This window comes from Apodemus sylvaticus, chromosome 20 (genome assembly GCF_947179515.1).
Source record: "Apodemus sylvaticus chromosome 20, mApoSyl1.1, whole genome shotgun sequence".
NCBI lineage: Eukaryota > Metazoa > Chordata > Mammalia > Rodentia > Muridae > Apodemus > Apodemus sylvaticus.
In genome coordinates, this window is record NC_067491.1 from 54281841 (window position 1) to 54292233 (window position 10393).

Below are 10393 nucleotides of genomic sequence, written 5' to 3' on the forward strand. Positions count from 1 at the left end.
AAGAGCCTGCAGGACTTTAGCGTCTAGGGAGGGGCTCTGTTACCATGACAACACCCTGTCCTCTGCACCCCACTGGTTCTTTCTATATTAGGTTTGTTAATAACATCTAGGTTTGTTAATAACAGGTGAGTTCACGGGCTCATTCATAGATCATTGAGAACTCCACCCAGCATGAGTCCTTAGCTTTCAGTCTCTTCCCTTAAGGTCACTCGTCTTTCCTAGTTGTTTGTATTGGACTTAAACGGCTCCATTACTTTATGTCTGTCCCAAATGCTAAGCTCTCCTCTGCCTAGTCTTGAGGATCATAACCCATATACACACATCACAAACTGGTTGCTTTCTCCCATCCATTACCCATTTGTCTAGCCATTTATCTACATAGTCTGTCAACTGCTCAACAACCCAATAAACAAATCACCTCTCTAAACACTTACTCATCTATCAAAAAATCCACTTACCCTATCTACCCATATCCCATACACCAGCCCATTGTTTCTCTTTATCCACAATCAAGGGATTCAACAGTCCTACCAACATCCACCCATACAGTCATCCGCCGGTTGCATATTTGTCTTCACCAAATGAAGAAGACAGGAGCTCATGTCTGTCTACTTTATTATTTTCCCATGGTTCATTTGGGAGTCCCAAGAGATCTCAATAAATGTGAGGTGTGTGTATTTGATTACTCATTTAGCTCAAGTATTAATTTCCTATTTTGAGTTAGTCTTCTTTAAGCAGACTATCCATTTTGGTTAGGGATCTGCCTTAAACCAGGTCAAATGTCAGTGAAGTAGCTAACCTAGTCGCCTGTTGTTTCATCCACCTTACATCACCAGCCACAGAACTCAAATGTATTCTCACCTATACCCCCTTCATCTGTCTCCCAGACTCATTGTCATCCCTGCCATAAGGTGCCTGGATTGTGATAAGGAGTCTAGAAAGAGTCTGTCACACAGAGCTTGAAGTATTGGTAGGGGATGAGGTGGGATAGCTGGGTGGGAGATCCGAGCTTCATGGAAAAGCAGGTGGTCCCCCCCCCCAAATGATACCTTTTATTGAATACCTTTAACGAAGAGTTGTCCACTATGTAGAGAAGTTTTAGATATACTTTACAGAGGAGAGAATGGAGTCTTTTAGAGTGACGACCTTAAATCACACCAATAGCTCGGACTTCAGAAAACTTCAAGTTAGGTATGGATTGGGAGAACTGAAGAGAGAACTGGGTATTCTCTTGTGTTAATCACTTGTAGGGGCAGAGAAACCGGTGGTTTTCTGAGATGGAGTCTTACTGGGCAACCTCACAGTTACCAGAGTGACTGTTGCCTCCCACTCTGTCCCCCACTAAAGCCATGAAGAGTTCCGGCAGTCGGGAAATCCTCTGCAGTGGCTCTCTTGGCTTCCAGACCACGTGGAGTGGGGTAAAAGGCTCAAGTGCCCATTGACAGATCAGCTCCATTGATACACGGTGCTTTGAGAGGCAGGGGCTGGCTCCTAGATCCTGGTGTTTTTGAAAGAAGCTGTAGGCTTTGGAAGGTAACCCTCAGTTGGTCCTGAGAACATTCCAGCTCAGTCAGGCGGTGCTCCTGGGAAAGCAGTGGAGGTGGGTTTCAGGTTGGGGTGCGGGTTGACAGTGTTAACCAGGCAGACTCCCCACTCCCTTCCAGTCTCAGGCAAGAGACTTACCAGATTTTTCAGCCTGTGGCTTCCATTACTTGGGAGACCACCCTTAGAATCCAACTTTGAGATCCTGTGGGGGTCAGAAGCAAGAGAGTGGGTGAGGCAGAAATGGAGAAAGTACCTTCCTTCCCTCCTGGGCACACTGCCAAGGACTCGGTGGGTAGGGCTTGGAGTGAAGATGGGTTTGTTCAGATTAGAGAGCAGGGCATAAGTATGCCTGAAGTAGGCTTTGATTAGAGCTTGGCACAGCTAAGATGCAGAGACTAAGCCAAGCATAGTGGTGTAACCCTGTGTAACTCGGGGTGGGGGATGGGGCTTCGGGGCTGAAGCAAGAGGATGGAGAGTGCATGGTTAGCCTGAACTACAGACTTAAATCTAGTTTCACAGAAGGAACACAAGGGGAGGGGTTGGGGGGGAACAATGGATGATTCATTAATAAGCTTGAAGGTGGAGACTGACCAATGGGCGGGAAGGGCCCAGATGGCCCAATCGGGTTAGGAGGGACTGGTTGAGGGGGTGTGAAATAAAAGGAGTAGTAAAGACAGCTGTGAGATAGGCCCAGCGGGGGAGAAGCTGCCAGGGCCTGAACCAGTAACTTGGGGGTGACACATGTAGGTTATAGAACTGGTAGGGCCTGGAGGCGCGGGGTGGTGGGGGTGTGGGGGGGGGGTGGTTTAGGCGGGGAGGCACTTTCTGGAAGAGATTTGAGCCACCCTGCCAAAGAAGCTGGGACCGGAACTACGGGGCGGGGCTCACCCAGCTCCCAGTCTGGAGTCCAGATCCTGCAGCTGACCACGGAGCTGCTCCTGCTGCTCGGTCAAGGCCCGGATGTGGGTACTCAGCGACTCCACCAGATGCGACAGAGCTTTTTGTTCCTCGCGGAGTGCAGCCACCTCACGTTGTATCTCCGCTAGCTATGGGAAGACAAGTAGCTGTAATCCGACCCATCCTCGGGTCGCTTCCTCGGTTTACCCTCATTTCTACCCTGTTGGGTAACTTGTAGGTCGAGGAAAATAGTCTCAGATGAGTCCTAAGATCCTTTCTTAGTCCGGGTCCTTATTCTCAGCCCGCCCCACACCCTGGCGAGGATCTGGACTGGATGTCACCTTGCCCACTGGTCGGTGCGTTCCCGGAGTTTGGTATCGGTCCCCCGGCTGGTCCAGTTGGCGCTGCCACGGCACCGATGGCTTCCGAGGTAGCGAGGTAGAAGCCCTAGTCCAGGCCCGTCCGCAAGGCGCGGGGCCCATGCGTAGGGAGCCTTTGGGTCGCGGCTTGTAACCCGCAGAAGGGCGACGGTGGGTAGGACGTCTGGCAGGGACGCTCTGCGTGCGTAGCACTGGCCGCGACCGCCGCTGGGGCCGCTCCTCATCTGGCGGCCGTCGGACCCAGCTTCCTGCCCCTTGAAAGCTGCGCAGAGATTGGCTCTTGGAAATGAGAGGAGTGTGCTTGGGTAGGTCTCGGGGTGCCAGGAAGCCGGGTTTCTCCCCTGAGGAAAAGCTGGAGGTGGGATGTGAAAGTTCAGACCCTCAGTTGGCTTTGGAGATGACTCCCTGGACCCAGCCTGTGGCCAGAAACAAGCCCACTTTTACATCAGTACAATAATTCTCTTAGGACCAGAATTGACCTTTGACTTTGATGAGGCCCCGCTCTTGACTTCTGGCTACTATCCCAATCTAATCTTTTCCCCTTTCTAGCTTTGACTCTGACTTCTAACCTTGACCTGAGCCTTTCAATAATTTGATTTCCATCTGACTCCAGGGCATCCACCGGCCTCCGCTCACAAGGGTAACCACTTTTTTCCTAATTGACCTTATCTTTTCTCCAACCTCTGGGTTTGAGCTGATGCTGTTGTTCTTGACTTTTGATAGAAAATGGTCTCTAACCTGTGGCCCCATGACTAGTCCTGTTTGCCCTAAGCTTGACCTCTGCTCCACCGACCTTCGTAAGATCTTGTCTCTACCTGACCCCGATTGCCCCCTTCCACAGACTCTGACACATGGCCTTTGCCTTTTACCACAAGGCTGCTTCCTCTGCCTCTGGAGGTGATTCTTCCCTGACTTCTGACATGGCCCCAGCCCAGGCCTGGGCTCTGGCTCTGTGAATGTTTGCCCTTTGACCACACAGTCCTCTGCCTGCCTCCTTATGTGCTGCCATTCCCAGCCTCTAACCTCAACAATCCGTGTCCCCCCCTTCCCCCCCCCCCCCGCATTATTAACCTTAACATATTTATGTCTTCTGTCACTTATGAGAACAGAGGCTGGATTCAAGGTTACCTGCATTGGACCTGAGTGGAGATCCGGGGAGGACGCATTGGTACAGACACTGGGACAGGTCGGCCCTCCTCAATGGCTCGAAGGATGGTTGGTAGTGGTTCCAAGCTATCTTGGGTTTTCTGTCAAGGGATGTAAGGAAGATGTCCTATGAACTCTCTGGTTCCAGTGTCTCCCAGCCTTCCGACCTTGCACCCAGGGTTGAGTTCAGGTCACACCTGGTCAAGTTCGGCAAAGATTGTGCAGAGCTGGACATGAAGAAGTGCCAACTGGAGGGCCAGGTCTCCACTTCCCTGGTAGCCACTGGGGGTGGCATCTGCATCCACCATAGCTACCTGGTCCAGGAAGTGTTGCATGGCTGGTCCATGATCTTCTAGGAAGTTATTCATAAAGGCCATGTAGGCTTCCTTCTCACCAAACCTGAGTTAGAGCCAAACTGCTTAAATCAGGACAGACACCTGCCAAACCCCCTATCCCTCACCCATCATTGCCCCCACATTCTCCCAACACCTACGGAGCACAGTTGGCAAGATTCTGGATGACCTTGGCGATGAGCGTAAGAGTTCTGGCTGGGCCTGGGGCCGGGTGCTCCGGTGTCAGGCCAAAGAGGCTAGGCGCCAAGATGGCAGGGCAGAGAAGCCTTAGGAAGAGGGAAGCACACACCAGCCGGGGTCCCAGTGCCTCAGAGCCTCGTGCTTTGCACTCTTCACGCCAATTTGAGAACACAGCGGCCAGCTCTGCTGGGAAACAGCTGGGGCAGAAGGAGCAGTAGTTAGAGAAGGGGGGGGGGACATAAAAGGACATAAAGAGTGTGTGCGATCAAGGTCGTAAGTCTACAGGCTGGGAGTGTAGGAAACATTACACAGCTCCTCAGTGATCTATGGTCCATGAAGCCTGTGTGTGCTTTCATTTCACTGAACCTGTTGTTTGGGTTGTAGCATTGGGGATATCGGGATAATAATACATGGGGCTTGGGGTCCAGAGGCTAAGAACTTATAGCGTAATCGTGGCAACTTTTAGGTCCCTAACTTTTTAGATTTGGGCAGATAAGATCACACGGGAACAGAGGTCGTGAATTTGAGGTATAACAATTGTATATGAAAGTGAGGCTCTGTGTATAATACAATGTAAGATGGAGTTAGGGTCACAGTGTTACTTAGTATCGTAAGTCACAGGGTTAAGCATGCAAGTTATCCTAGGGCCAGGAGTTCATGTTTCCTTATAACCAGTTTCATCAGATTTGGGATACAGGACCTCTTAAGGTCAGGGGTCATATCTTATACTGACCGAGGTTAGCGGTGCGGGATCATCTATGGTTGAAGGCAAAGGAAGTCCTAGGTTGCTTGGGGTTAGGTGGCGTGGCAAGAATGTAGGTAGCAAGACACACCCAAAGACCAGGGCAGCTAAATTTGACTTGGAGGTAAGCATATGTCCAATACTGAATCGAATCTGAGTGCCCTGCATTTCGTTTGACCGTGAGGCAGCGCGGCGGCAGTGAGGAAGGGCTGTGTTCAGTGCTAGGTCCCTGATTCTCACTTGTAAGAATGGACGATGCTTTCGAAAACCTCCTCACAGCTGTTCCGCAGTCTGGCTTGGTGTTTCGGCAGCTCTGGCGTTGGGCACTTGCTGGGGTCCACTTCACAGTCCTCAGTGGAGGCACAGAGACACCGCACAACCTGCCCTGCAGTCCAGCACAGGCAGTCTGAGGTCACGAACCCAAACACATCCCACCTAGCTGCCAACGCTGTCCGTGGTTGTTTTATGTGTCAACTTGACACAAGCTAGAGAGTTGGCAGAGGGGAAGGAGCCTCGGATGAGGAAATGACTACATGAGATGCAGCAGTTAAGGCATTTTCTCAATTAGTGATCAAGGGGGCGGGGCTTCCATCGGGGATGATGTGGTCCCCAGCAGGTGTTCCTGGGTTCTATAAGAAGGCAGACTGAGCAAGCCAACGTTTATTATTGAACATCCTTCAATAATAAACAGCAGTGTGGAAGTGAAAGCTAAGCCCTTTTAAACTCCCCAACTTGCTTTTGGTAATGGTGTTTCATTTGTAGCAATAAGATACATCTAAGATAAAGCCTATCTCTAACTTACTCTGGAAGCACCAAACATCTTGGGGAGATAGCAACTCCACTCCCAGTCCAGATTCTAGTACCCCAAAGCACCGTTCACGCCCAGAAGGCAGTTTCACCAGGGGCTTCCTGGACCTCTGGCACCAATCCCTCTCTTTGCTTACCCAGGGTCTCCTGGAGGTACTCCTGTGCCACCAGCTTCATGTATTCATCAATGGCCTTGGTGGCTAAGGTGTTTTCTCGGAATAGCAGCGCTTCACGGCCTCCACAGCGCGCCAGCTCTGCGGTTCCTAGGTCTGTCACCAATGCCTGTGGAGGACAGAGACCACACTGAATGAGAATGATCTTAGGAAGCTCAGTCATTAGCTCATCTTTCATTCCTAGGCACAGGCCTTGTGCGTTTTTTTGCGGATATTCAGGCCCAGCCTTCAGCTTTTTTGTTTTGTTTTGTCTTTGTTTCTCTGTGTAGCCCTGGCTGTCCAGGAACTCACTCTGTAGACCAGGCTGGCCTCGAACTCAGGAATCCATCTGCCTCTGCCTCCCAAGTGCTGGGATTAAAGGCGTGTGCCACCAGCCGGCCAGCCGGCCAGCCCTCAGTTTTATAGCTGAGGCTACAAACATCCACCCCTCACAGAAGAAAAAGTGCCCAACAGCATTGAGGCTCTCCTCCAGCGCCTCCCGTCCAGATGAAGTTTAAGTTAAGATGAAGCGAACTCATCCCATTTGAAGTTCAGGATCTGCGGCTCACAGTTCAAGTTAAGGCCAGTTCCCTAGCAGCTGAAATTCCAGATGTACAGCGCTCTTTGTGTCTCGTTGGTAAAGTATTGGTCCCGCCCTTCACGGTGTCCCACCTCGCTGGACACTGTCCAGGCCCGTCCTCTTCAGCACAACTTAGAAAGCGCTCTCTGTCCCACTTGTCTGTGTAGTCAGGGCTTTTCTCACCTGCGCTCGGCCAGTGGCTCGTAGGACGCGCACCATGGCTGCTGCCAGCTCCTCCTTGGCCTGAGCAGACAGCGCGGGCTCCAGCGCCTTGCACAGGCGCGCGTAATGGAAAGTGAGAAATTCGGCCAGCTCCTTATAGCGCTCGGTCGGCAGCACGCGCAGACATCGCACCCTGATCCGCGCCCGCAGCACCGCACCTGCCGGTGCCCCAAGCACCGGGAACCAGCGCTCCAGACCCGCGGCAGGCGCATGGGGGATGCTCATCTCGTCCAGCTCCAGCACCACCCTGCCCACGGTTGCCCCCGCTGGGCCTGCTCCGCGCAGCCGCAGCGACAGACGACGGGCAGGTGGCAAAGCCTCGAAGTGGAAGCGTTCTGCCCAGAAGAGTTGGCCTGGGCCGGCCCGGGGAGCAGTGCGCGCCAGTAGCGCGCCATCCAACCACAGCTCTGCACGCACTCCGGGTGCAGCCGCTCGGGGTAGCCCTTTGGCCTCGTGCACCCACACCGTCAACCACGTCTCTTGCCGCTCCACGTTGTCCTACAGGCAGGAATGGGGTAGGAGGGGCTGTGTCAGAGATGTATGCGTTCCAAGACCCAAGATGCGCACCTAAGATGTGACTCTTTGATGCGCACCGTGATCAGGGAGTTTTGCTCGCAGGGAAATTGCGGAGGCCCCTTAGGGAAGAGGCCGGGGTCACAAATATCTAGGAGCCGCTAAGCAGAACATATCTAGCTTTGGGGAATGTCTCACGCATTAGAATTTAGGATACAGAGGAGTAGCCCTGGACTGAGAACTTGGAGACTACTTGGTAAACAGGACTTGGGGAGAGAATAGGTGGAGAACTGGATGCAAGGGCAGGTTTGGCATTCATGGGCTGGTGTGTTGCACAGGGCGGGGCGGGGGGGGGGAGGTTCGGGGGCGGGGCAAACTGTTTGGATGGAGTGGAAGGGGCAGGGCCTGGCTGGTGAAAGGGCTTTCTGTGTCCATCCCCCTCAATGACCTGGCTCGGCTGGAACTGCCGACGAAGGTCCTCAATCCAACGGTCTCTCTCAGCGCTCGAGCGACAAGAGAAACAGTGGCTCCCACCTGCCCAGGTTACCTATTTGGGGCGGGATTCAATGGTTTAATAGAGGCTGAGATGGTGCCAAGGGTTTAGTAGAGGCTAAGGTGGGTTCCTCATTTACCTGGAAGCAGTACGGCTCTCCCAAGAGGCTAGGATGCAGCGGCCAGACTCTCACGTCCCTCTCAGCGCCTAGGTCCAACTCGGAGAGTGTGGCCAGCGATTCTCTGGAACCAAGAGCACTGGGGGGTCTGGGGCCAGTGAAGGGGGAACAAGGCGTTATTCCTTGCTCACTCAGTCCTTAGTTTTCTAATCTTTAGTTACCCTAGCTGCCATCTCTTCCGGCATCCTAGCTATTGCTCCACTGTTTCCTTCCCTCAGGCCACCCCCATCCCTTATGTCCCAATTCCCATGCATTCTTTGGAGTTTCTAGATCCGGGGTATCTGGTTAGCTTCTATTTCATTCGACGTGATCCCCACCGTTCAACCAAGAGATGAGAAAATAGCTGGGGTCTTTGTGGCCCCAAGGTCACCTGGCGTGGAGCAGAAAGAATAGAGAGAGCATGCGGGCAGCTGGTGAAGGTGAAGATGAGGAACCCGGAAGTGCCCGGCACAGTGTTGAACCACAAGCTCCAGCTTCCCAGAGACGCTTACCCATCCCGAGGGGCGTGGGCTCCCAGTTCTGACTTGGCTCTTTTCTTCTCCTTCAGCCTCTTGAGTAACCTCTAAGGGGATAAAGAGGTGTGTGAGCCAGGGAGAACCCTGTGTTCTCTCCTCAGCTTTGTCCCTCCCACCCCCAGAGTATCCATCTGCTGGTCTTGGGGAACCAAGCCCGGGTCCAGGCTGCATTAATAACATCTGTAACCAGCAGATGACATTGTGCAACACTCGGGATTGCACTTAAGGCCTTCTGAGGGGGCCTTGAATCAATGGTGTCATCTTCCCCTGCCCAACGCCTTGCATTTCTTCCTCCTCTCTCCCCTCTTTCCTTCCCTGCTCCTCCCCTCCTTCCCTCCCTTACTTAGTTATGCCTTTTGAGTTAGTGTCCAAGAAAACCAGCGTGTTCAGCCATAGAGGTTAGCAAGCTCTACATGGTAGGCGTGGACAGGGACTGCTAAAAAGCCTGAGTTTCAGAGAAATCATGCATAGGCTTTGGCCAATATCCAAAAAAGTAATAATAAGTTAAAAAAAAAGGAAATTGGAAAGTTATACTTACTGTGTCAGAACTCAGAAAAGCAGGCAGGCTTCCATTTCTGATTTCTATGATATATTTTTTAATGTGTCCTTGTGTGTGTTTTATATGTGTGTGTACACATGTATGTGAGTGGGCGTGTGTGCACATGTATATGTGGAGTCCTGAGGCTCTGACAGCAAGCTTTCTCAGGACTTTCCTCCAGGAGGCAGGGTCTCTCACGTGCATCTACAACTCACTGATTCAATAGCTGCTAGATTGTTCTGTAGATTCCTTGCCTTCATCGTCCAAGTACCAGACATACAGGCAGACTGCCATGCTTATCTTATGTTTGCACGGGTGCAGAGGATTCAAACACTGGTCCTCATGCTTGCTTAGCCACGGAACCATCTCCTCAGCCCCAGGAGCTGCATCTCTAAAGCACCAGTCACTCACTCTCCTGAATTCTCTATGCACTCCTTGTAAAAGAGAGAGGGAACAGCGTGCGGGCTGAAATCTACAATTCCAGCGCTCAGGATGCAGATGCAGGATTGCTGAGACTTAGAGGCCAGCATGAGCTGCATACCAACTTCCAGGAAATTCTAGACTTCAGCAAAGGACTCTGCGTTTAAAATAGAAAGCTTGTGCTAGGTGTGGTATCCACCTTTGACCCCAGCACTCAGGAAGCAGAGGCAGTTGGATCTTTGTGAGTTCAAGGCTAGTGTAGTCTACATAGTAAGTTCTAGGACAGCCAAGACTACACAGAGAGACCCTGCCCAAATAACAAACAAACAAACAAAGCCAGGCAGTGGTGGTGCACACCTTTAATCCCAGCACTTGGGAGGCAGAGGCAGGCAGGTTTCTGAGTTCGAGGCCAGCCTGGTCTACAGAGTGAATTCCAGGACAGCCAGGGCTACACAGAGAAACCCTGTCTCAAAACAAACAAACAAACAAACAAACAAACAAACAAACAAAGCAACACACATATACAAACAATACAAAAACAAGAGAGGAATTTTATTAGCTCTGTTTGACAATATGTGCAGAAACTTGGAGCTGACCAGTGACCTATCCATGACCCCTTTTTTCCTAGCCCCCTAGGCCCAGGACTGTGATTAAGGTTACTCAGGAAGCAGATCGAGGATCAGAAAATTTAAAATAGGGCTAGAGAGATGGCTCAGCAATTAAGAGCGCTGA

The 10393-nt window shown here is 51.8% G+C and overlaps 1 protein-coding gene across 3 annotated transcripts in view; it reads right to left on the bottom strand.

Annotated features, from left to right (window-relative positions):
* Nucleotides 1-598: 598 nt before the first annotated feature.
* The window catches only part of Rasal3 (RAS protein activator like 3), a 15512-nt gene continuing 5717 nt past the window's right edge, over nt 599-10393 (bottom strand). For all 3 annotated transcript variants that reach the window (XM_052165210.1, XM_052165209.1, XM_052165208.1), the window contains 13 exons: nt 8680-8750; nt 8150-8276; nt 7966-8064; nt 6966-7502; nt 6188-6332; nt 5484-5628; nt 4462-4698; nt 4166-4367; nt 3951-4069; nt 2784-3174; nt 2434-2591; nt 1684-1747; nt 599-1583 (listed from right to left, as the gene is read on the bottom strand). In XM_052165210.1, the coding sequence (XP_052021170.1) occupies nt 1428-1583; nt 1684-1747; nt 2434-2591; nt 2784-3174; nt 3951-4069; nt 4166-4367; nt 4462-4698; nt 5484-5628; nt 6188-6332; nt 6966-7502; nt 7966-8064; nt 8150-8276; nt 8680-8750 (2451 nt within the window). In that variant the 3' untranslated portion in view covers nt 599-1427. The remainder of the gene's footprint in view (nt 1584-1683; nt 1748-2433; nt 2592-2783; nt 3175-3950; nt 4070-4165; nt 4368-4461; nt 4699-5483; nt 5629-6187; nt 6333-6965; nt 7503-7965; nt 8065-8149; nt 8277-8679; nt 8751-10393) is intronic.